The sequence below is a fragment of the Herpailurus yagouaroundi genome, unplaced genomic scaffold, assembly GCF_014898765.1.
Source record: "Herpailurus yagouaroundi ecotype Mexico unplaced genomic scaffold, PumYag 208, whole genome shotgun sequence".
In the NCBI taxonomy this organism is placed as follows: domain Eukaryota; kingdom Metazoa; phylum Chordata; class Mammalia; order Carnivora; family Felidae; genus Herpailurus; species Herpailurus yagouaroundi.
Window position 1 is genome coordinate 1,782,991 of NW_024412439.1, and position 26,115 is coordinate 1,809,105.

The 26,115-nt window shown below is 42.5% G+C and overlaps 2 protein-coding genes and 1 pseudogene across 5 annotated transcripts in view; all 3 read left to right on the forward strand.

Annotated features, from left to right (window-relative positions):
- The window catches only part of PRPSAP2 (phosphoribosyl pyrophosphate synthetase associated protein 2), a 49,898-nt gene extending 44,574 nt beyond the window's left edge, over positions 1-5,324 (forward strand). For 2 of the 4 annotated variants that reach the window (XM_040453046.1, XM_040453045.1), the window contains one exon: positions 1,906-2,587. In XM_040453046.1, the coding sequence (XP_040308980.1) occupies positions 1,906-2,064 (159 nt within the window). In that variant the 3' untranslated portion in view covers positions 2,065-2,587. Of the gene's footprint in view, positions 1-1,905; positions 2,588-2,772 lie in introns of those variants that run through there. The other 2 variants (XR_005783978.1, XM_040453047.1) reach the window with 2 other exon arrangements.
- Positions 5,325-14,616: 9,292 nt separating this feature from the next.
- Positions 14,617-21,663, forward strand: LOC121015738 (juxtaposed with another zinc finger protein 1-like; annotated as a pseudogene).
- Positions 21,664-25,841: 4,178 nt separating this feature from the next.
- SLC5A10 (solute carrier family 5 member 10) overlaps positions 25,842-26,115 on the forward strand; it is a 58,352-nt gene continuing 58,078 nt past the window's right edge. Inside the window, exon 1 of the mRNA XM_040453050.1 lies at positions 25,842-26,041. Within this exon, the coding sequence (XP_040308984.1) occupies positions 25,928-26,041 (114 nt within the window). The 5' untranslated portion in view covers positions 25,842-25,927. The remainder of the gene's footprint in view (positions 26,042-26,115) is intronic.

Sequence of the window (26,115 nt, forward strand, 5' to 3'; positions counted from 1 at the left end):
AGCAGCACCCCCCCCTCGTTTCCACTCAGCCTTAGGCATCTAGTAATCTGCTTTCTGGCTCTATAGGTTTACTTAATTGGGACATTTCACATACATGAATTGTGTGATGTGTGACCTTTTGCGTCTGGCTTCTTTCAATGAAGATACTGTTGTGAAAGTTCATCCTTGCCGTAGTAGAGTATCAGTACTTCCTTTTTATTTGTTGTTGAATATTTCATTGAATGGATATACCACATTTTGTTTTTTCATTCATAACTTTAAGGAAATTTGGGTTGCTTCCACTTTTTGACTGTTGTAAATAACACTGCTATAGGGGTGCCCGGCTGGCTCAGTCAGTAGAGCATAGGACTCTTGATCTTACGGGTTGTGAGTTCAAGCCCCACGTTGGGCATGGAGCCTACTTAAAAAAATACTGTTGTTGGGGCGCCTGGGTGGCGCAGTCGGTTAAGCGTCCGACTTCAGCTCAGGTCACGATCTCGCGGTCCGTGAGTTCGAGCCCCGCGTCAGGCTCTGGGCTGATGGCTCAGAGCCTGGAGCCTGTTTCCGATTCTGCGTCTCCCTCTCTCTCTGCCCCTCCCCCGTTCATGCTCTGTCTCTCTCTGTCCCAAAAATAAATAAAAAACGTTGAAAAAAAATTAAAAAAAAAAATACTGTTGTAAACATTTGTGTACAAGTTTTTTTGTTCTTTTTTAAAATGTTTATTTATTTTTGAGAGAGAGCACAAGTTGGGGAGGGGCACAGAGAGAAGGGGACAGAGGATCCAAAGTGGGCTCTGTGCTGTCAGCAGAGAGCCCGATGTGGCTTGAACCTGTGAACTGCAGGACCATGACCTGAGCCGAGGTTGGACGCTTAACCAACCGAGCCACCCAGGGGCTCCTTGTGTACAAGTTTCTGAACGAAGATTGGTTTTCATTTCTCTTGGGTCGTATGGCAACTCTGTGTTTAACCTTTTGAGGAACTTCCAGACTCTTTCCAAAGTAGCCAAACCATTTTACATTCCCACCAGCGGTACGTGAGGGTTCCAGTTTCCCCACATCCTTACCAGTAGTTCTTTGTTTTTTATTTTTTAAAATTTACATCCAAATTAGTTAGCATATAGTGCAACAATGATTTCGAGAGTAGATTCCTTAGTGCCCTTTACCCATTTAGCCCATCCCCCCTCCCAAAACCCTCCCATAACCCTGTTTGTTCTCCATATTTATGAGTCTCTTCTGTTTTGTTCCCCTCCATGTTTTTATATTATTTTTGTTTCCCTTATGTTCATCTGTTCTGTGTCTTAAAGTCCTCATATGAGTGAAGTCATATGATTTTTGTCTTTCTCTAATTTCACTTAGCATAATACCCTCCAGTTCCATCCACATAGTTGCAAATGGCAAGATTGCATTCTTTTTGATTGCCGAGTAATACTCCATTGTATATATAGACCACATCTTCTTTATCCATTCATCCACCGATGGACATGTGGGCTCTTTCCATACTTTGCCTATTGTCGATAGTGCTGCTAGAAACACGGGGTGCATGTGTCCCTTCAAAACAGCACACCTGTATCCCGTGGATAAATGCCTAGTAGTGCAATTGCTGGGTCGTAGGGTAGTTCTGCTTTTACTTTTTTGAGGAAACCATACTGTTTTCCAGGGCGGCTGCACCAGTTTGCATTCCCACCTTGCCAGTAGTTCTTATTCTCTTTTTGCCTGTAGCCATCTTAGTGGACATAAGGTCATCAGATCTTGACCTAAGAACCACAAGTAGTGTTCACATTGACTGAAAACACCATGAAAGGTACGGTAGACCCACTGTCCTGTCAAGTCAAACTACAGAGATTTGAGAATATATCACATTTTCACATCCAGCCGGGAAGCTACCTGGTTTCATGATGCTCTTGGTTTTTCTCCTCTCGATTTGCAGGTGGTGGTTACCAATACGATTCCACATGAAATCCAGAAGCTCCAGTGCCCCAAAATTAAAACGGTGGATATCAGCATGATCCTTTCGGAAGCCATCCGTCGGATTCACAATGGGGAGTCCATGTCCTACCTTTTCAGAAACATAGGTTTAGATGACTGAACAGCTTTCCTTTCTTGAAACTCCCAAGGGCCAAACTGGAGGCGGAGCGTACTGTGAGGGCTCACACCTGGTTTGATGCACTTCACGGGGGCCGACTATGCTTTCTTCCTTTCTCTTTGTTAATTCCTCTGAAGACAGACCAACTTTTTAGGTCGGGTTAGGTGTTCGTGAGTTTTTGGGGCGATTTTTATAAGAGAAAAACTATATTCTCCTCCTAAATAAATTAACGATCTGGTTGTTTGTAGTTGAACTATTTCAAAAATAGCTTGGAATACGATTTTTTTAAGCTCACAGACAGCCTTTTTCCAAAGTTGCTAGAGCCCAAGTGCTTAAACGAGTTAATGAAATAAAATGATCTACTGTGTGTTACTTGCAGTTGAAAAGCCAAAAAGATAATACCATTAAATCCAGTAAGTGACATTTTTAGAAATGCTTTTATAGACAAGCATATGTGAGTGATTATTACGTGACCGTTATTTATTTTCTGCAAAAAAAGAGGGAATAAAAACTTACGTTGTGTGTGTGTGTGTTTTTTTTTTAAACTTTGTGTATTGGCCATTGTTTTATAATTAAAATAAAAAGAAAGCTGAATATACGTGCCGTGGATGTTGAAATGTTCGTCCGCCCACTCCGTTTTGTCTTCTGCATCTTGTCGGGGTGAGACAGTGGCCTCTCGGGGATGTAATATTTCCTGTTCTGTTTGTCCAGGACCCGCACATTTCTGACGTGTAATGGCTGTGGCAGGAGAGGAACTCGAGTCCCAGGCTGTGAGCCACGGGGGGCAGGTCAGCGAGTTGGTGTGAGTTGCCACCTGCATCTCGGCATGGCTTTGTTCTGCTCCCTGTTCGACAGCACAGCCATTCTCTGAACAAAACTCACCTGTGCATGCTCTGGATGAGGACATGCTGGAGGGTGGTCACAGAGGGCAAATGACACGACCCTTGTTAACATGAGGCCTCTGAGGACCGTCTGCCCTCCAGTTCGGAGTGCAGAACTCAGAACTTCTACATTGGAGTTTTGTCAGACTCCGGAACACTGGGGCCCCACGAGTTAGGCCAGCACGTTCTCCGGCTAAGCTCATGTAATGGCAGTGCCGTCAAATTCATGGAGGAAGAGATTAAGATTTTCTCACAAAGAAAAGGATTACTTTTGCTTTTCTTTTTTTCCAAGTCAGCTCCACCCTGCTTTGTGGGGCTTGAACTCACGACCCCAAGATCAAGCATGCTCTACTGACTGAGTCAGCCAGGCAGCCCAGAATCCTTTTTCCTTCCAAAGAAAACCTAAACCTGTGCTTTCTGCCTATGTTAGAACCCGGAATAAAATAGCATTTGCCTTGGCACAAAATTAAAGATGAGTCACTTACCGTTTCTTGCAGCTCCCAAGAGAGAAGCCTGACTCTTGGGGGCTTGCTCTGGAGCAGGTCTGGGGGCCTGCGTGTGCAAAATCATCAAGGCCTCTGCTTCTGTCAGCTGCCCTGGGTATTGGATGGTCTCCTGCTCATCTCTCTGTGCTCATCACAGCCGGCAGTGTCCAGACCCCTCCCGACGCCATGTCTCAGCCAAACACCCCGTGATGGTTGTGCTCCTACAGGTGCATGAAAGGAAGACCTATTTTGCTAATCGCATAACGTAATACACACTGATGCTCGGGTCTAATCAAAGCGGAAGTCTGCATCGTTAACATGGCACATTAACTCTTGGCTTAGAACAGTGCGGCCTTACGCTCTCTCCTTTACAGTTTGCGAGCATGATTGTCTTTGCTTTACGAAACCCTTGAAAGTAACCCAAGTTTTCCTTTTAGCTCAAAAAGAATAAGCTGGCAGATGTCTACAGGATGGTGGAATGGGGAACTCCGAAAGTCCCTTCCTCTATAAAAAAGAAGAAATTGGCAGAAACTGTCAGAATCAACATTATTGGGACTCTCGAAAATAACCAAAAGTTTATGGCAACCCAGAAAATTGTTAGTCAAACCAAACCACTCCACCACCACCAACAGACGGCTGAATCTTGACAAAATTGCTTTGTGGCACTTTAACTTACCCCCGGTCCCATTTGTTACCTGCTTCCTGGCAGCCTTGAAGACAGTGGCCTGCATTCCTGGTACGTGTTCCTGGTACCAGTGGGAGTAGAATACTGTTCTCACAGAACCGTGGTTATTTGTTTGGGCCTGTTTCCTGGCTCCTCGAAGGATGGCTCAAAGGACTTGCCTTGGTTTTACCCAACTCAGAACTCTTCAGAGCAGAGGGACAGTTGTTGAAAAAGTATAAAGGCAAATGTATCAGCCACTCCTGTTGGGGCAAACAATGAGACCATTAAAGGCTTGGGAGGAAAGGCTAGAGAATGAGATACATCAGGGGTTGGGGGGAAAAGGACTTTACAAAGGTCCCGTATGTTCCTGGGGCTGTGAAGGGCACGGGATTGTACAGGGCTGAGCACGTGCCTGGAAAAGACCCAAGAAAGCCTTAAACTCTCACTTCGGGCTGACCTTCGGGCTCTGTGCAAGCATGAAGTGTGGGCTAAAGCAGAATTATAGTCTGTCTGTCTGAGCGTCGACGGTGCGGCCCAAGACAGCAGCCCTCCTGCAGAGTGGGTGATTTTCCTTCCTCCTCCCCTCCCTCCCCTCCCACCTTCCCCTTTCCCCTTCCCCTTCCCCTTCTCTTGTTTTCAGGCATTTAAGGAAGGCTATGATGACTCACCATTCAGCTGACTGAACAGAGATTTCAGTTACCATACATGACGATACAGACTTCACAAACAGTTGAGAAACGCCACCAAACAGGCAACTACAAGCAGCAATAAACCCTGGGGGAGGAGGAGACTCTGATTCCAGACTTCCCGTTATAAAAAATGCCCAGTTATCAACCAAAAAAGTTCTGAGGCATGGAAACACACAAGGTTGGGCCCATACACAGGAAAAAAACTTAGAAGAACCCATGCTTGAAGAAGTATACACATATTTACTAAAGACTTTATTTTTTTATGTATTTATTTTGAGAGCGAGAAAGTACGAGTGGGGAAGGGACAGAGAGGAGAAAACGAGACTCCCAAGCGGGGATTCTGTCAGTGCAGAGCCCAACACGGGGCTCGAACTCATGAATTGTGAGATCATGACCTGAGCTGAAATCAGGTGCTTAGCTGACTGAGCCACCCAGCTGCCCCTTTACTAAAGACTTTAAATCAATGATTTTAAATACACTCAAAGAGCTAAAGGAAATCATGAGAATGATGTCTCACCAAATAGAGCATATCAGTAAGAAATAAAAAAGAAACAGGATTTGGGGAAGACGGTAGAGTGAGAAGCACCAGGAATCTGTCTCTCCACACAGACATTTTCTGTGGCAAAACCTGTCTGATGGTTTTGGAACTCTGGAGTCTATTGATTTGCAACTTCCAAGGGGGAGTCTTGGACAGGAAATTGTCATTACTTTTGGTCCAATGCAGCTCTTAGTACTGGTTGCAGTTACCTTGTGGGGGGGGGCGGGCGCCGGCGGGCAGCTGCATCTGTATTCCTGGAGCCACCTGCACAAGTTTGTGAGTGTTAGGGTAGGGAAAAAGGACTCTGTCCTTCCAATAGTGGGGGTCTGTGCTCTGATAGCTGACTGCTGCCTCTGGTCGCAGAGGTGCAAGAGGCGAGCAGCCATTGTGATTGCACTTCCTTCATTGGTTGCAAGCCCTCCCCCTCCAGCTGATGAGAATTCCGGGACATTTAAAAGCCAGTACACTTATTCCCCACCCCCATTCCCAATTTTCTCCTTTTCCCCTTTTTGGGAGCCAAATAGTAAACACTCGAGGGTTCAAAAACAATTGCATGTACAGGGAAGATTAGAAAGTCACTGCACGTGCCCAGAGGAAGTGCAGGCTCAGGATAGAACCGAAGAGACCCTAAGCTTATCCCTCAGGTTGATCCTTGGCACAGAGACAGGCTATGACAACAACAAAAAATGTGGTGGTGGTGGTGGTGATGGTAATTTAGTAATATTGGGAAATGGAAAGAAGCTAATTTCCAGGGCTATCACGTTATTATATTCAAAAGTCCAGCTTTTAATTAAAAAAAATCAAAGAATATGCTTCATTCAAAGGGGAAAAATCAACAGAAATGGTTTCTGAAAAAGACTTGATGGTAGGTCTACTAGACAGACTTTAAAACAACTGTCTTAAAGATGCTCAAAGAACTAAAAAAAACAGGTGTGGAGAACATGAAAATAATGTATGAACAAAATGGAGATACCAATCAACAGAAACCCTAAAAAGAAACCAAAAGAAATTCTGAAAAGTACAATAGCTAAAATGAAAAATTCACTAGAGGGATTCAAAGGCAGATTTGAGCAGGCGGAAGAAAGAATCCATGAACTTGAAGATAAGACAATGGAACTAAGTCTGAGGAACAGAAAGAAGAGAGATTGAAGACAAGGAAACACCTGTGTTACTCCATTAAGTGGCTCAACATACACATTGTGGGAGACCTCTTCCAGAAGAAGAGGGAAAGGGGTAGAGAGAATATTTGAATAAATAATGGCTGAAAACTTCAACATTTTATGAAAGACATGAATATAAACATCCAAGCTCCATGATCTCCAAGTAAGATGTCAGGGAGACTCACACCAAGACACCTTATGGCCAAACTTTAAAAAGTCAAAGAATCTTGAAGGCAGCAAGAGAGAAGTGATGAGTCACATACAAGGGATTCTCAGTAAGGTTATCCGCAGATTTCTCCTTGGAACTTTGGAGTTCCATCTGCTCTGCAAGAAATGCTCAGAGGAGTCCTTAAGGTGAAATGAAGTCAGTTGAGCATCTGACTTCGGCTCAGGTCATGATCCCCCAAACCGTGGATTCTAGCCCTGCGTTGGACTCTGTGTTGACAGCTCGGAGCCTGGAGCCTGCTTCAGATTCTGTGTCTCCTTCTCTCTCTGCCCCTCCCCTGCTCACACTGTCTCTCTGTCTCTCTCTCTCAAAAATAAATAAAGATTAAAAAAAAATTAAAAAAAAAAGATCTCAGTAAAGGCAAATACACAAATAATTATAAAAGTTGCTATTATGGTAACCATGGCTTCTAACTCTGCCTTTTGTTTCCTGTATGATTTAAGAGACAAATATATTTTAGAAATTAAAAGATTATGTTTTAAAGCTTTGTTTGTTTAGAGTGTGAGCAGGGAGGGGCAGAGAGAGGGAGAGAGAATCCCAGGCAGGCTCCAGGCTATCAGTACAGAGCCTGATGCAGGGCTCGCGAACCCATGAGATCATGACCTGAGCCAAAATCAAGAGGCAGACACTCAACTGATTGAGCCACCCAGGCATCCCTAAAAGGTTATGTTTTGTGGAACAAAACGTATAAAGATTTAATTTTATGTTGACCACTGAAAAGAGGTATAAACAAAACTGTCAAAGAAACAGAACTTTTGTATGCTTTTAAAGTTAAGCTGGTATAAATTCAAATTAGTGTGTCATAACCTTAGGATATTATGGGAATGCAAGCTGGTGCAGCCACTCTGGAAAACAGTATGGAGGTTCCTCAAAAAACTAAAAATAGAACTACCCTACGACCCAGCAATTGCACTACTAGGTATTTATCCAAGGGATACAGGTATGCTGTTTCAGAGGGACATATGCACCCCCATGTTTATAGCAGCACTATCAACAATAGGCAAAGTATGGAAAGAGCCCACATGTCCATCGATGGATGAATGGATAAAGAAGATGTGGTATATATGTGTGTGTGTGTGTGTGTGTGTGTGTGTGTGTGTATACATACACACACACACACACACACACACGATGGAGTATTAGTTGGCAATCAAAAAGAATGCAGTCTTGCCATTTGCAACTATGTGGATGGAACTGGAGGGTATTATGCTAAGTGAAATTAGTCAGAGAAAGACAAAAATCATATGACTTCACTCATATGAGGACTTTAAGACACAGAACAGATGAACATAAGGGAAGGGAAACAAAAATAATATAAAAACATGGAGGGGGACAAGACAGAAGAGACTCATAAATACGGTGAACAAACTGAGGGTTATGGGAGGGGTTTGGGGAGGGGGGATGGGCTAAATGGGTAAAGGGCACTAAGGAATCTACTCTCGAAATCATTGTTGCACTATATGCTAACTAACTTGGATGTAAATTTTAAAAATATAAACTAAAAAAAACACCTTAGGATATTAAATATAATCCCATGGTAACTATGAAGAAAATAGCCATAGAATGTATATCAAAGGAAATTGGAAATGAATTTAAATGTTTTACTACAAAAAATGAAGTAAGCACAAAAGACAGTAATGTAGGACATGAACAGAAAAGCTATAAGGCATATGGAAGATCAATAGCAAAATAACAAGTCCTTCCTTATCATTAATTACCTTAAATGTAAATGGGTTAAACTATCCAAGTAAAAGAGATAGGCAGAATAGATAAAAATAATACAATACAATACGATACAATACAATACAGATACAATCCACGTATATGCTGTCTACAGAAGACTCACTTTAGATCCAAAGACAAAAATAGATTGAAAGTGAGAGGACAGAAAAAGATATTCCATGCAAATAGTAACCAAAAGAGAAACAGTATAGCTAAAGTAATATCAGACAGAGTAGACTAAGACAAAAATTCCTGCAAAAGACAATGAAGGACATTATATATTAGTAAAAGGTTCAACACAGCAAGAAGACATAATAATGATAAGTATTTAGATGCCTAGTAACAGACTATCAGAATAAATGAAGCAAAAGTGGACAAAATTAAAGGGAGCACTAGAAAATCAGAATAGACATATAACTAATAGAAGATTGAGTCAGTTATTTAAAAATTCCCAACAGAGAAAAACCCAGGATCCCATGGTTTCACTGGTGAATTCTACCCAACATTTAAAGAAGTAACACCAGTCCGGCATGCCTGGCTGTCTCAGTCAGTGGAGTGTGTGACTCTTGATCTTGGGGTTGTAAGTTCAAGACTCACGTTGGGTATGGAGATTACTTAAAAAATAAAATAAGTAACACCAGTCCTTTTCAAACTTTCCCCCAAAAAAGTAAGAGGAAAGAATGATTTCTAGCTCATTCTATGAGGCGGATTTACCCTGATAACAAAGCTAAAGACACTATAAGAAACTACAGATCAGTATCCCTTATGACCATTGATACAAAAACATCAACAAAATACTACAAAACTGGGTTTCAGCAGCATAACAAAAGGACTATACACTCTTGGGGCACCTGGATGGCTCAGTCGGTTGGGCATCCAACTTCAGCTCAGGTCATGATCTCACAGTTCGTGAGTTTGAGCCCCATGTCAGGCTCTCTGCTGATAGCTCAGAGCCTGGAGCCTGCTTCAGATTCTCTCCCTCTCTCTCTGCCCCTCCCCTGCTTATGCTCTGCTCTGTCTCTCTGTCTCTCTCTCAAAAATAAATAAACATTAAAAATTTTTTTCTTAAAGGATTATACACTATAACCAAGTGAGATTTATACCTGAAATGCAAGATGGTTCGACATATGAAAACTGGTATAGAATGAAGAAAAATAACCACATGATCATCCTGTTACAGAAAATGTGTTTGGAAAAAGCGGTAACTTTTTATGATAAAAACACTCAGAATGGAGCCCCTGGGTGGCTCAGTCAGTTCAGCATCTGACTTCGGCTCAGGTCATGATCTTGAAGCTTGAGAGTTCGAGCCCTAGCTCAAGCTCTGTGCTGACAGCTGGGAGACTGGAGCCTGCTTCAGATTCTGTGTCTCCCTCTCTCTCTGCCCCTCCCCGGCTCGCGCTCTATCTCTGTCTCAAAAATTAAACTTAAAAAAAAAAAAAACACTCAGAAAATTAGGAATACTAGAAACTACCGCAACATAATAAAAGCCATGGATGAAAACTCCACAGTGATCATCATACTCAATGGTGAAAGACAGAGAGCTTTTCTTCTAAGATTAACGGCAAGGCAAGGATGCCTGCTTTCACTGCTTCTATTCGGTGAAGTGCTGGAAGTTCTAACCAGAGCAAATAAATAAAATAGAAAAATGAAATGAAATGAAATGAAATGAAATGAAATGAAATGAAATATAAAATAAATAAAATAATAAAAAAATAAAAATAAAATGTAAAGTAAAATAAAATGAATAATAAAATAGAATAATAAAATAAAATAAAATAATAAAAAATAAAATAAAATAATAAAATAAATAAAATAAAAAAATAAAACAAAAAAATAAAATAAAATAAAATAAAATATAAAATAAAAGACCTCCAAACTGGAAAGGAAGAAATAAAATTATGTTTGCAGCTGATATGATCTTCTATTTAGAAAACCCTGAAGATTACACACAGACACACAGACAGACACTCTCTCTCTCTCTCTCTCTCTCTCACACACACACACACACACACACACACACACACAATCTGTTAGAACAAATAGGAAAATGGGATACAAAGTGGACATGCGATAATCAGTTGTATTTTTAAAAAGTTTTTTTAAATGTTTATTATTGAGAGACAGAGAGACACAGAGTGTGAGCAGGGGACGGGTAGAGAGAGAGGGAGACACAGAATCCGAAGCAGGCTCCAGGCTCTGAGCTGTCAGCACGGAGCCCGACGCAGGGCTCGAACCCACAAACCGTGAGATCATGACCTGACCTGAAGTTGGATGCTTAAGCAACTGAACCACCCAGGCTCCTCTAATCGGTTGCATTTCTAAGCACCGACAATCAACAACTTGAAAGGGAAATATGGAGAAAATGATTCCAGTAACCATAGCATCAAAAAGAATAAAACACTTAGGAATTAGCTTAACCAAGGAGATGATAGATTTGTGTAATAAAAACTACAAACCATTGCTGAAAGAAATTAGAAGAGACATAAATGGGAACATATCCCTGATTCATGGATTAACTATTGTTAAAGGGTCAATATTGTTCAATGCAAACTACGGATTCAGTGCAATCTCTACCCAAACCCCAATGATGTTTTTTGCAGAAGTAGGACAACCCATCCTAAAATTCATATAGAATATCAAGGGACCCCAAATAGCCAAAACAATCTTGAAAAAGAAGAACTAAGCTAGATGACTCTCATTTCCTGATATCAAAGCTTACTACAAAGCTATGGTAGTCAGTGTCGTACTGGCATAAAGGCAAACATAGGCCAATGGAATAGAGTAGAGCCCGGAATCACACCCCTGCATATATGGTCAAATGACTTTTGGTAAGGGTGCCAGGATCATGGGGGAAAGATAGTCTTTTTAACAAATGGTGCTGGGAAAACTGGATGTCCACATGCAGAGGAATGACCATGGACCCTTACCTCACAGCATATACAACAGTGAACTCAACATTGATTTAAAAACCTGAACTGAGACTATAAAATTTTAAGAAAACAGTGCAGAAGCTTCACATATTGGGCAATGATTTCTTGCAGGATATATTCATTATATTGTATTATGTCCAAATATATATTAACAAATTTATAGGTCCAAAATATAGAGAGAACTACTAAAACTCAATAATAAAAAAAATCGAACACCCAGTTAAAAATGTGCAGGGGCACCTGGGTGGCTCAGTCGGTTGCGTGTCCACCTTGGCTCAGGTCATGATCTCACAGCTTGTGAGTTCAAGCCCCGTACCGGGCTCTGTGCTGACAGCTCATGCCTGGAGCCTGCTTTGGATTCTGTGTCTCCCTCTCTTTCTACCCCTCCCTCACTCATTCTCTCTCTCCCTCCCTCTCTCTCTCTCTCTCTCTCTGTCTCTCAAAATTAAACAAACATTAAAAAAAACTTTAAAACAAATGGGCAAAGGAGGGATGCCCGGCTGGCTTAGTTGGTAGAGCATGCGACTCTTGATCTGGGAGTTGTGAGTTCAAGCCCCGCACTGGGTGTAGAGATTACTTTTTAAAACATGAGCAAAGGAGGTGAATAGGCATTTGTCCAAAGAAGACATACAAATGACCAATAAGCACATGAAAATGTGTTCAACATCACCAATCGTTCATTACGATGGCTCCCATAAAAAATCCTCAAATATCAGAAAATAAACTATTGGGGAGAATGTGGAGAAATTGAGACACTTTGGCACTGTTGGTGGGAATATAAAATGGTACAGCTGCTGTGGAAAACAATATGGCAGTCCCTCAGGAAAAAAACTAGAATTACCATATAATGCAGCAATTCCACGTCTGGGCACACACTCCAAAAGAATTGAAAACATCTCAAACGGACATTTGTATAACTATGCTTATAGCAGCATAACTCACAATAGCTAAAATGTGGTAGCATTCCAAGTGTCCATTGATGGATAAAAAAAAAAAATGTGGCATGTACATACAATGGAGTATTATTCAGCCTTTATAAGGATGGAAATTCTGGGGGCGCCTGGGTGGCTCAGTCGGTTGAACGTCTGACTTCGGCTCAGGTTATGATCTCACAGTCTGTGAGTTCGAGCCCCGTGTCAGGCTCTGTGCTGACAGCTCAGAGCCTGGCGCCTGTTTCAGATTCTGTGTCTCCCTTTCTCTCTGACCCTCCCCATTCATGCTCTTTCTCTCTCTCTGTCTCAAAAATAAATAAACATTAAAGAAAATTTAAAAAAGGATGGAAATTCTGACATATGCTACAACATATATGATTCCACATAAATGATGTGAGATTGATCAAAATCATAGACTGAATATAGAATGGTGGTTGTTGGAGGCCGGTGAGAGGGGAACATGGGGAGTTATTGTTTAATGAGTACAGAGTTTCAGTGTCACAAAATGAAGAGAGACAGGGAGATGGACGGTGGTGATGGTTGCACAACACTATGAATATGTTAATGCCACTGTTCTGTGCACTTAAAAATTGTTAAGGTATTAAATTTTATGTATATTGTACCATAATAAAAAATGGAAACACAAAGAAGAAATATGAACACACCTTAGGAGACCAGTAGAATACCATCAAGTTTATGAACATACACATAATGAGAGTCCCAGAAAAAAAAAGAGAAGGAAGGGGCAGAATGTATATTTCAGTAAATACTGGCTGAAAATTCAGCCAGTTTGATGAAAGACATGAATCTACACATTCAAGAAGTTCAACAAACCCCAAATAGAATAAATGCAAAGAGATCCACAGTGAGACGCATGATAATCAATCTGCCCAAAGACAAAGGGAGACCCCTAAAGCAGCAAGAGAGAAGCAGTTTGTCACAGAGGGCTCGCTGAGATTAACAGTTGATTTCTCATCAGAAACCATGAGGGTCAAAAGGTAGTTGGATGATATATTCAAAACACGGAAAGAAACCCCCAGCCATCTACCATTAAACCTGTTACCCAGCAAAACAATTCTTTAAAAAAAATTTTTTTAATGTTTATTTTAGAGAGTGAGAGAGACAAAGGGACAAAATGTGAGCTGGGGAGGGGCAGAGAGAGAGGGAGACACAGAATCCGAAGCAGGCTCCAGGCTCTGAGCTGTCAGCACAGAGCTTGATGTAGGGCTTGAACTCATGAACCTCAAGATCATGACCTGAGCAGAAGTCAGATGCTTAACCGACTGAGCCACCCAGGCGCCGCCCCTCTCCCTGAAGCAAAACAATTCTTAAAAAATGAAGGAGAAATTGAAATATTGCTAGATAAACTAAAGCAGATGGGGTTTATTGCTACTAGATCGGGCTTACGAGATGTGCTAGAGGGAGTCCTTCAGGCTGAAATGACACTATAAAATAACTCAGGTCCACATGAAGACTAAAGATAACTACATAAGTAAATAAAGAAGTCAATATTGTGCTCATTTCAGCAGCACATATACTAAAAAGTCAATATTAATGTATTGTTAATTTTTCACTATTCTACTGTTCTATCTGATTTTAAAGATTCTTACAAGGGCGCCTGGGTGGCTCAGTCTGTTAAGCATCCGGCTTCGGCTCAGGTCATGATCTTGCAGTTCGTTGGTTCAAGCCTTGCATCGGGCTCTGTGCTGACAGCTCAGAGCCTGGAGCCTGCTTCGGATTCTGTGTCTCCCTCTCTCTCTGCCCCTCTCCTGCTCACACCCTGTCTCTCTCTCTCTCTCAAAAATAAATAAACATTAAAAAATAAATTAAAAAAAAGTTCCTCAAAAAATTAAAAATAGAATTACCGTATGATCCAGTAAATTCCACTACTGGGTATTTACACAAAGAAAATGAAAACACTAATTTAAAAAGATATATGCACCTCTATGTTTATTGCAGCATTATTTACAACAGCCAAGATATGGAAGCAACCCAAGTATCCATCCATAGATGAATGGATAAAGAAGATATATATACATATAGGTAGGTGTATACACACACACACACACACACACACACACACACACACACACATACACACACACCCATAATGGAATGTTACTCAGCCGTAAAAAAGAATGAAATCTTGCCATTTGCAACAACAGGGATGGATCTAGAGAGTATTATGTTAAGCGAAATCAGTCAGTCAGAGAAAGACAAATGCCATAGGATTTCACTCGTATGTGGGATTGAAGAAGCAAAACAAACAAAAGAAACAAACAACCAACCAGACTCTTAAATACAGAGAAGAAACTGGTGATTACCAGAATGGGTGGAATAGGTAAGGGGATTAAGAATACACGTATGATGAGCCCCGAGTAATGCAGAGAATGGCTGCATGATTATACCGTACACCTGAAACTAATGAAACAAAGTATGTTAATTATACTTAAATTTTAAAAATAAATCAGTAAAAATTGCTTGCGGGGGACACTGCCAGTTGGCCGCCAGTTTCGCCCAATGCAGTACAGATCCAAGTGTTTTAGAACAACAAGAATTACAGCAGCCAACCTATGTTGTTCTCGGTCACACGAATAGATTCACGACGGACGCCACCCGCCGAGAGCCGGAGTCCCCAAAGAAGAAGATTCGACCGAAGCTCTCGCCGACCTTGTCCAGCTCAGTGTCTTGAAGGAATATGTCCACCCCACCATGCCACCGCAGGGGAAGCCTCACTGCCCCCGTGACCCCACCCACCACCCCCTCCTCTTCATTGTGCAGCAGCACTCCCAATGGGTAGAGGGCCGCCAGGAGGAGGTGGATTATGAAGAGCGGGACAGCGATGAGCCCGGACCACGGAAAGCTCCGTCACGATGCTCTGAAGCCATCCTCAGCAACATGTGTGAGGACGGAGGAGAAGAGGAGCCTTTCCCCTTCTTGGTTCCTGGATGTAAAAAGGTGAATGGCATAAAGCAGCACGCTAAGGATGCTCACAGAACCCAGATTCGTGTCCGTAAACATTCAAATGTCCTTGTGGTCGGAGTTCCAAGACGGCGAGGGGCCTGCGGCCCCACACGGGTCAATTTCCATCCCCACCACACGGTCAGTTTCCATCCCCCGGGCACTGGCTGAGATTATGGGGAAGACTTACCGATAAACATGCTGGTCGCATCTGTGCCAATAAATCCTCATCAGCAGTTGCTGATTTCGGAAACAGCCACCCTTTTCTCGGGGAACCATTCAGCAGCCCTTTAAAGAATGAAATGCATGCTTTAAGTTTTTTTTTTTTTTCCTGTAACTTTGGAAAGATGTATCTTTGTAGAGTTAATGATTTTGTACATGTGTGCATGTAATCACCATACTAATTTTCATTACTTTGATACAAGGTGCTAAACAGAAAAAGCTCTAGGCTCTTCTGCATGGTTCCCCGAAAACAAAATAAAATTGAGGGCATGTTGCGTGTGGTTTAGCTGTATTGCAATGGTAGCAACTGGGCCGAGGTGGGGTTGGCACCGAGATTTTTTTTCCCCCCTAAGGTTGTAATGTGAGTGAAGTTTTTCAACACATCAACTCACATGTGCGAAACCAAAATAACACCTTCGTTATCAAAGTGGTTACCATGCCGTGCACAATGGCATTAGTGTTTGTGAACAGTAAGACTTTAGGTGACAGAAATACAAATAAGAATGTTTAACATAATACGTTAAAAATGTTTTCATTTTTAGGGGCGCCTGGGTGGCTCAGTCAGTTAAGTGTCCTACTTTGGTTCAGGTCATGATGTCCCGGGTTCATGATTTTGAGCCCTACATTGGACTCTGCACTGCAGAGCCTGCTTGGGACTCTCTCTCTCTCCCTCTCTCTCTACCACATGTTCTGTCTCTCTCTCAAAATAAAGAAATAAACTTGAAAAATAAAATTTTATTTTTTGGCCTCTGGCCCCCAATAAATATTATTTATAAATAAGCGTTTTAAAAATATATGACCATAGGGGCGCCTGGTGGCTCAGTCGGTTGAGTGTCCAACTTTGGCTCAGGTCATGATCTCGCGGCCAGTGAGCTTGAGCCCCATGTTGAGCTCTGTGCTGACAGCCCAGCGCCTGGAGCCTGCTTTGGATTCTGTGTCTCTGTCTCTCTCTGTCCCTCCCCCACTCGCACGCGTGCTCTCTCTCTCTCTTTCTCTCTCAAAACTAAATAAAGAAACGTAAAAAAACAAAAAAGAAGAAAAGGTCAACAAAATTGACAAACTTCTAGCTGGTTTGACTAAGAAAAAAATAGCAAAGACTCAAATTACTGAAACCAGAAATTAAAGTGGGAATATTACTACTGACTTTACGGAAGCAAGAAGAATAATAAGACAACACTCAGAGAATAAGCACACCAACAAATTGGATAACCTAGCTGAAACGGACAGGTCCCAGAAACACACAAACTACCCAAACTGACTCAAGAAGAAGAAATAGAAAATTTGAATAGATTGGGGCGCCTGGGTGGCGCAGTCGGTTAAGCGTCCGACTTCAGCCAGGTCACGATCTTGCGTTCCGTGAGTTCGAGCCCCGCGTCGGGCTCTGGGCTGATGGCTCGGAGCCTGGAGCCTGTTTCCGATTCTGTGTCTCCCTCTCTCTCTGCCCCTCCCCCGTTCATGCTCTGTCTCTCTCTGTCCCAAAAATAAATAAAAAACGTTGAAAAAAAATTAAAAAAAAAAAGAAAATTTGAATAGAGCCGTAACAAATTAGGAGATTGCATCAGTATCCAAAAAACTCCAACAAAGAGAAGACCAGTAATAATGTCTTCACTAGTGGATTCTACAGAACACTTAAAGGGGAATTAACACCAATTCTACCCAAATTCTTCCAAAAAATTAAAGAGGAGGGTATGGACTGACTTTTTGCATCCTCCCAAAATTCATATGGTGAAGCCACAATCTTCAAATATGACTGCATTTGGAGATGCGGACTTGTGGCGGTAATTAAGGTTGAATGAGGTCATAATGTTGGGACCCTGATCCAACAGATTAGTGTCCTTATAAGAAAGAGACAGAACCTCTCTCTCCTTCGCTCTTTTTCTCCCTTCTGTGTGAGGATACAGAGAGAAGGTAGCCATCCCCAAGTCAGGAAGATGACTCTTGCCAGGAACAGAACAGCTGACATTTTGATCTGGGACTTCTAGCCTCCAGAACTGTGAGAAAATAAATTTCTGTGGTTTAAGCTACCCACTCTACGATATTTTATCAGGGCAGCCTGAGCGAACTATGTGACAAGGAGGGAACACTTCTTAACTCATCCTATGAGGCCAGGATTACCCTGATGCCATAGCCAGATGAAGATACCACACGAAAAGAGAGCTATAGACCAATATCTCTTATGAATATTAATAGAAAAAAATCCTCAACAGAATATTGGCAAACCAAATCCAGTACGATATTGAAAGGATTATCCACATGGCCAAGTGGTATTTATTCCAGGAATGCAAGGGTAGATCAACGTACAAAAATCAATCAATGTAATATACCATATTAATAGAATAAAGGGGGACATTCCACACACAGTCCTCTCAATGAGTGCAGAAAAAAAACATTTGAAAAAACCCAACAGGATTTTTCATGATAAAAATATTCAACAAACTAGGACTACCAGTAAGGGAGATTCTCAACCTGAAAAAGGGTATATATGAAAAACCCACAGCTAAGATTATACTTAGTGGTGAAAGACTGAAGTTTTACCCTAAAGTCAAGAACAAGACAAGATATCCTCTCTCACCACTCTGTTCAACATTGTACTGAAAGTTCTAGGAAGAGAAATTAGGCAAGAAATAAAATAGAAGTCATACAACTTGGAAGGAGTAAATCTAACTCCATTCACAGATGACCTAATGTCATATACAGAAAATATCCTCAAGAATCCACACACACACAAAACCTGATTAGCGCTAACAAGTTCAGCCTAGCTATAGAATGGAAGACCACCAACCAAAAATTCAGTTGTGTTTCTATACGGTAGACATAGCCCTTCTTATCAAGAATCTCCCCTGCCTCCCAGCACCCATATGCCTTATACACCCCTTAAATAAGACCCCTGTGGGGCTTATCAAAACCCCACTCTCTTGTTTTGAATTGACCAATCTGGCCCTAGGATAAGAACTCCAAAGCACTCCACCCATGGACCTAGCGACTAATGATGTTGACTGTCTTTTCACGTACATTTTGGCCATTTGTTTATCTATTTGGGTCTTTTGCCCATGTTTAATTTTATTTATTCATTTGTTTGTTTTTACAATTTAAATCCAAGTTAGTTAACATAGAGTGTAATAATAATTTTAGGAATAGAATTTAGCGATTCATCACTTACGTATAACACCCAGCGCTCATCCCAACAAGTGTCCTCCTTGGTACCCATCACCCCTTTAGCCCATCTCCCCCACCCAACACCCCATGCCCATTTTTTAATGGGACTATTTGTGGAGTTTTTTGTTTTGTTTGCTATTAAGTTGTATGAGTTCTTTGTATATTTTGGATATTAACCTCTTATCAGATGTAGGTTTGCAAATGTTTTTCCCATTCTATAGGTTGTCTTTTCACTTTGTGATTGTTTCTCTTACTGTGAAGAAGCTTTTTAGTTTGACGTAGTCCCACTTTTTTATTTTTGATTTTGTTGCTTATGCTTTAGGCGTCATATTGAAAAATCATTGCCAAGACCCATGTCAAGAGGCTTTTTTCCCTATGTTTTCTTCTAGGAGTCTTATGGTTTCAGGTCTTACATTTAAGCCTTTAATCCATTTTGAGTTAATTTTTGTTTTGGGGGGGTTTTTTGTTTGTTTTGTTTTTTATTATTTTTTTAAGTTTATTTATTTGCTTAGAGACAGAGAGCAAGCTAAGGAGGGGCAGAGAGAGGGAGAGAGAACGAATCCCAAGCAGGCTCCACACTGCCAGCGCGGAGCCTGATGCAGGGCTCACACTCATGAACCGTGAGGTCATGACCTGGGCTGAAATCTAGAGTCAGACACTCAACCAACTGAGCCACCCAGGCGCCCCCATTTTGAGTTAATTTTTGTGAGTGGTGAAAAACAGGGGTCTAGTTTCATTCTTTTACATGTGAATTTCCAACTTTCCAGCACCATTTATTGAAGACACTGTCTTTCCTTGCACATTCTTGGCTCACTTGTCAAATATCAGTTGACCATATTTGCTTGGTTTTATTTCTGGGCTCTTAATTCTGTTCCGTTGACGTATTTGTCTGTTTTTACGCCAATACCATACTGTTTCGATTACTCTAGCTTCATGGTAAGGTTTGAAATCGGGAAGTGTGATGCTTCCCACTTTATTCTTTCTCGGGATCTTTGGCTATTTGGAGTCTTCTGTGCTTCTGTATACATTTTAGGATTGTTATTTCTACTTCTGTAAAAGAAAAAATACCATTGGAATTTTGATAGGGATTCCATGGTATCTAGAGATGGGTTTGGTGGTATATTGATTCTTCTGGGGCGCCTAGGTGGCTCAGTCATTTAAGCTTCTGACCCTTGACTTCGGCTCAAGTCATGATCCCAGGATTCATGGGCCTGAGCTCTGCATAGGGCTCTCTACTGTCAGCGATGAGCCCGCTTTAGATCCTCTGTCTCCCTCTCTGTCTGGCCCCCCGCCCCTGCTTACGTGCATTCTCTCTCTCTCTCTCAAGAATAAAATTGGGGTGCCTGGGTGGCTCAGTCAGTTGAGCATCCGACCTCGGCTCAGGTCATGGTCTCACAGTCCGTGAGTTCGAGCCCCGCGCCAGGCTCTGTGCTGACAGCTCGGAGCCTGGAGCCTGCTTCAGATTCTGTGTCTCCCTCTCTCTGACCCTCCCCCGTTCATGCTCTGTCTCTCTCTGTCTGAAAAATAAATAAACATTAAAAAAAGAATAAACATTTAAAATTTAAAAAATAATAATATTAATTCTTCCAATCCATAAATATGGGATACCTTTCTATTTATTTGTATCTTCAATTTCTTTCATCAGTGTCTTAATTTTCACACTAGAGCTCTTTCACTTCCTTGGCTGAATTTATTCCTAAGTATTTGATTGTTTTTGATGCTATTGTGCATGGATCGTTTTTAAAATGTCTTTTTCAGATAATTCATTGTTAACATATAGAAGTACTACTGATTTTTGTATGTTAATTTTGTATCCTGCAACTTTACTGAATTTGTTGATTAGATATAACAGTTTTTTGATGGCCTTCAGAATTTTCTGTATATAAAATCATGTCATCTGCAAATACAATTTTACTTCTCCCTTTCCAATGCTGATGACTTTTATTTTTTTTCTTGCCTGACTCATCTGGCAAGGACTTCTAGTACTATGTTGAATAGGATTGGCGAGAGTGGGCACCCTTGTCTTAAGAGGAAAAGCTTTCAAACTTTCATCCTTGAATATGAACTTATTCATACTGTGAAATTATTCATGCTGTGAACTTGTCAATACACGGTCTTTATTATGTTGAGGAAGTTCCTTCTATCTCTAATTTGTTAAAATTTTTTACCATGAATGGACATTGAATTTTGTCACATGCTTTCTCTGCATCTATTGAGATGATCATAGGATTTTTCCTTTCGTTCTATTAATGTGATATATTGCATTGGCTGATTTGCATTATGTTGAACTTTCTTTGCACTCCACGTATAAGTTCCATTCGATCATGTAAATGATTCTTTTAATGTGCTCTTAAGTTCTGTTTGCTAGGATTTTATTGAGAATTTTTGCGTCTATATTCATCAAGAATACCGGTCTGTAGTTTTCTTTTCTGGTAGTGTCTTTTTCTGGCTTTGGAATCAGGGTAATGTTGGCCTAATAAAATGAATTTGGGCATGTTTCCTCCTCCTTTTTTGGAAGGGTTTGCGAAGGACCGGTGTTAATCCTTTAACTGTTTGGTAAAATTCAGCCGTAAAGCCTTCTGGTCCTGGGTTTTTCTTTGTTTGGAGCTTTTTGATTACTGATTCAATCTCCTTACTAGTAATCAGTCTATTCAGACTTTCTGTCTTCCTGATTCAGTCTTGGTAGTTTGTATGTTTCTATGAATTTTTTTTTCATGTTCTTCTAGGTCGCCCAGTTTTTCGGTGTGTAACTTTTCATAATAGCCTCTTAGGATCCATTGTATTTCTGTGGTATCAGTTGTACTGTCTCATTTTCATTTATAATTCTGTTGATTTGGGTCTTCTCTATTATTTTCCTTGGTTAGTCTAGTTAAAGATTCATCAATTTTGTTTATCTTTTCACATCCAACTCTCAGTTTAATTAATCTTTTCCACTGGTTTTCCATTTTCTATTTCACTGATTTCTCCTCCAACGTTTATTATTTCATTCCTCCTGCCAACTGGTCTCAGTTTGTTCTTCTTTTTCTAGTTCCTTGAGGCATGGTGTTCAGTTGCTTATTTGAGATCTTTCTTACTTATTTTTTTTTTTAAGTTTTTATTTGAGTTCCAGTAGTTAACATACCGTGTTTTATTAGTTTCAGGTGTACAATACAGTGACTCAACACTTTCACACATCACTGGGTGCTCATCATTTATTTTTTTAAAGTTTATTTATTTATTTTAAGAGAAAGGGAGAGAGAGAGTGGGGAAGTGGCAGAGAGAGGGAGAGAGAGAATCCTAAGCGGGGTCCACGCTGTCAGCATGGAGCCTGACGCGGGGCTTGATTGCACAAACTGTGAGATCTTGTCCTGAGCCGAAACGAAGAGTTGGACGCTTAACCGACCGAGTCACCCAGGCGCCCCACATCATTCTTACTTCTTTTTTTTTTTTAACTTTTTTTTAATATTTTTATTTATTTTTGAGACAGAGAGAGACAGAGCATGAACGGGGGAGGGGCAGAGAGAGAGGGAGACACAGAATCGGAAGCAGGCTCCAGGCTCTGAGCCATCAGCCCAGAGCCCGACGAGGGGCTCAAACTCACGGACCGTGAGATCGTGACCTGAGCTGAAGTCGGACGCTTAACCGACTGAGCCACCCAGGCGCCCCTCATTCTTACTTCTTAATGCAAGTGTTTGTGGCTATGACGTTCCTTCTTAGAACGGCTTTTCACTGTATCCCATAAGTTTTGGTATGATGTGTTTCCATGTTCATTTGTTTCAAGGTACTTGTTTGTTATTTCCCCTTTAATGTCTTCTTTGATCCACTATTGTTCAGGAGAGTGTTATTTAATTTCTATGTATTCATGAATTTTTCAGTATTCTCCTTATTGATTTCTAGTTTCATGCCCTTGTGGTCAGAGAAGATACTTGGTATGAATTCAGTTTTCTTGAAATTGCTAAGATTTGTTTTGTCTAACATATGTCTGGCCTAGCATATGGTCTACCCTAGAAAATGTTCCATGTGCACTCGAGAAGAATCTGTATTCTATTGTTGTTGAGTATAATGTTCTGTGTATGGTAGGTCCATCTGGTCTATAACGTTGCTCAAATCTGCTGTTTCCTTATTGATTCTCTGGATGATCTATCCATTGTTGGGAGTCAGGCATTAAGGTCCCAAGTATAATTGTGTTCCTATTTGAGGTGAAACTTCTTTATTTTTGAGAGAGAGAAAGTGCAAGCAGGGGAGGGCCAGAGAGAGAGGAGGACAGAGGATCTGAAGTGGGCTCTGTGATGACAGCAGTGAGCCCGAGGCTGGGCTTGAACTCAGGAAGTGCGAGATCATGATCGGAGCTGAAGTTGGCCACTCAGCCAACCGAGCCACCCAGGCAACCCATATTTGAAGAGAAACTTCTTTTTTTTTTTTTTTTGGTTTTTTTTTGGGGGGGGGTGGGGTGGGGGGGAGAGAGCACGAGCAGGGGAGGAGCAGAGAGAGAGGGAGACAGAGAATTCCAAGGAGGCTCCACACTGTCAGCATAGAACCCAATGCATGGCTCAAACTCACGAACCACAAGATCATGACCTGAGCCGAGGTCAAGACTCAGCAGCTTAACTGACTGAGCCATCCAGGCATCCCTGAAGAGAAACTTCTTAATGGTTACAGGATTTTACCTTGGTTTAGTACATCTGTACATAATACCAAGACCTCTGAAGCCTTCTAAATCCCATAAGTCTATTTTTTATTATCAAGGTACCATGCCCATAACATAAAATTCAACATTTTCAACATTAAAAAATTTTTAAAAATATTTATTCATGTTTTGAGAGACAGAAACAGAGCACAAGCAGGGGAGAGTCAGAGAGAGAGGGAGTCACAGAATCGGAAGCAGGCTCCAGGCTCTCAGCTGTCAGCATGGAGCCTGATGTGGGGCTCGAACTCCTGAACCGCGAGATCACAACCTGAGCCGAAAGAGTTGGACGGTTAACCGACGGAGACACCCAGGTGCCCCACAACATTTTCAACATTTTAAGGTGTACAATTCAGTGGCCGTTGGAGAGCTTCAAGATGGGAACTGATGACGAGACCAAGGCATGATGCGAGGGTTGGAACTTTTAGCCTTGCGTTAATCATCCGCGGCCAGTGATGGAATCCATCGTGCTAGGTGAAGAAACCTACATAAAACCCCCTACAGAACGAATAGGGTTCAGGAAGTTACGGGTTGGTGAGCACACCCACGTACTTGGTCTGTTCTGGACCTCACTTCTATGTACCTCTTCATCTGGCTGTTCATCTGTATCCTTTATAATAAGCTTTATCATCAACTGGTAATTGTAAATGTTTCCCTGAGTTCTGTGAGCCATCTAGCAAATTATGACATCTTTGAAAGGGATCATGGGACCTTCCAACATTTATAGATGGTCAGCCAGAAGTATGGGAGGCTTAAGATTTGCGCCTGGCATCTGAGGTGGGGCACAGTTCTGGCAGACTGAGGGCTCAACCCGTGGGGTCTGCAGTAACTCAGGTAGGTAGTGACAGTTGAGTCAAATTGTAGGACATCCAGTTGGTGTCCAGAGATATGGAGTTGGTCGTAGTGGAAAACATGAGCTCAGGGCTTCCTCTTGGGATAGATGCGGCTTACAGGGTGTGATACGGACGGCTCCTTGGCTAGGCTGGCCCCGTATTCTGTCCTGGGTGAGCTGGGCAAGAAGAGTTTGATCTGCATGTGGTCGTGTTGGGTAGGACGGGGTGGGAATATGGAATGTGATTGGGCTTACGTGTGGAATTTCTCACCTCCTTCACTGCCGCCCTCTCCCCGTCCCACCCATGTGCTCCTCATGACCTCTTTTCCCCAGAACTTTCATCAGAGGGCAGGGGGTTTTATCCCTCGGTGGTTTGTTTCCTTCTGAGACCCAGGCTGAGGAGAGGGGACCAAATACTATTTTTCAACCACTTTATCTTTAGGCGGCTGGCTTACAAAATCTGGACAGTACCCAGTTGGGTCCTTCTGACTCGTATAAAGTGAGTATACTTTTGATTCGTGATATGCTTCTCAGCAATGGCTTGGAAAGCCAACACCATCCGAGAGGCTAGTTGGCTGAAGGTGAGGGTAGTTGGGGAGGGGGCAGTCTAAGCCCGCCCGAATTTACTATAAACAGTGACTTAATTGTTCTCCTCTGTCTAGTTTTGCGTGTAATCTTTAAACAGTCTACCCCCAGTTACCGAGTAACAGGCAGAGCTGGGTTTTGCGGGTCAGTATGTTCCCGGGGGCTGCTGCTCACTCATTAACACTTCTGGAAGAGCTGCGCGTCCTGGTTAAACTTCAAATGTTTTGCAAAGCCACGGGCCATGTCGGAGACATCCACCAGGCTGTGCATGATGACTTAATTAGTGAGCAAGCATCTAGGACCCTAGATGGAGTCAGAGCCCTCACTGCCACCAATGGGGAGCCTCTGGGGTCAGATCTGGAGCTGAATCCCAGCTCGGTCCCTTACGGGGCTAGATAATGACAGATGGCTCACCCTCCTGGCCTCCATTCCTTGACTGCGATATGATATCACCTAAGCTAAGCATTGTCCTCAGCTCCTGACAGGCACTTGCTAGATATTGTGACCTTCCGTGGATGTCCCGAGGGGACCACGGGGACCCGAACAGATGGTCAAATGAGGGGCTTGGGATTGTTTCAACTAAGTCTAGATAAAGAAAGCACAGAATTTGGCAACAGGACTTTATTGTTCAGTACTGGGACGTTCTGGGGCTGGGACTGTCTGTCGTGGCTAGAAGTGGACCACGTGACACAGGGGGTCGCCATTCCAAGACCCTCTCAGGCTACTCGTGGCCTGATGGCCACAGGGCATGGTTGCCTGATGTCCCCGGAGGTGAGGCATCTGTCCCCCACCTGCCATGCTTCCTATACAAATTAAATACAGGTCAAGTCACAAGACTTCACGCCCAGTGTGGGGATTGAACTCACAACCCTGAGATTAAGAGTCGCACGCTCTACTGACTGAGCCAGCCAGGCCTCCCCTTTATTTTTCCCAAACCCCCTCTGAGTGCAGGGGGGCTCCCCTCCTCCAGCTCTCTTTGAGCTCTCCCCCATTCTCACGGTCGGGACTTGCTCCCCACTGGGCGGGGGGGGGGGGGGGCACGGTGGAGGACACCGAGCCGCACTTTGAAGCCGCTCTCAAGCATGCGGCCACGTTGTGGGCTGGAGATGCCACCATCGTGCTCGGTTTAATGATCAATTTATTGCCTGCCGGGAAGCCCTTTCTGACCCGGTTCAGCCCTCAGTTAGCTCCTTTTGCTCAGGGCTGGCGCCTGCCTCGGGATGGAGGCGGACAACTCCACCGGCGACCCCCGTGCTCCCAGCCCGCAGCTGAGCGTGACCGACCTCATCGTCATCACCGTGTATTTCGCCCTGAACCTGGCTGTGGGCATATGGGTGAGAGGCCTGCGGTGGGCGGCCAGCCAGGGGGGGGACCAGGGGTGGGAACTGGGCTGGCAGGTCCCTGAGGC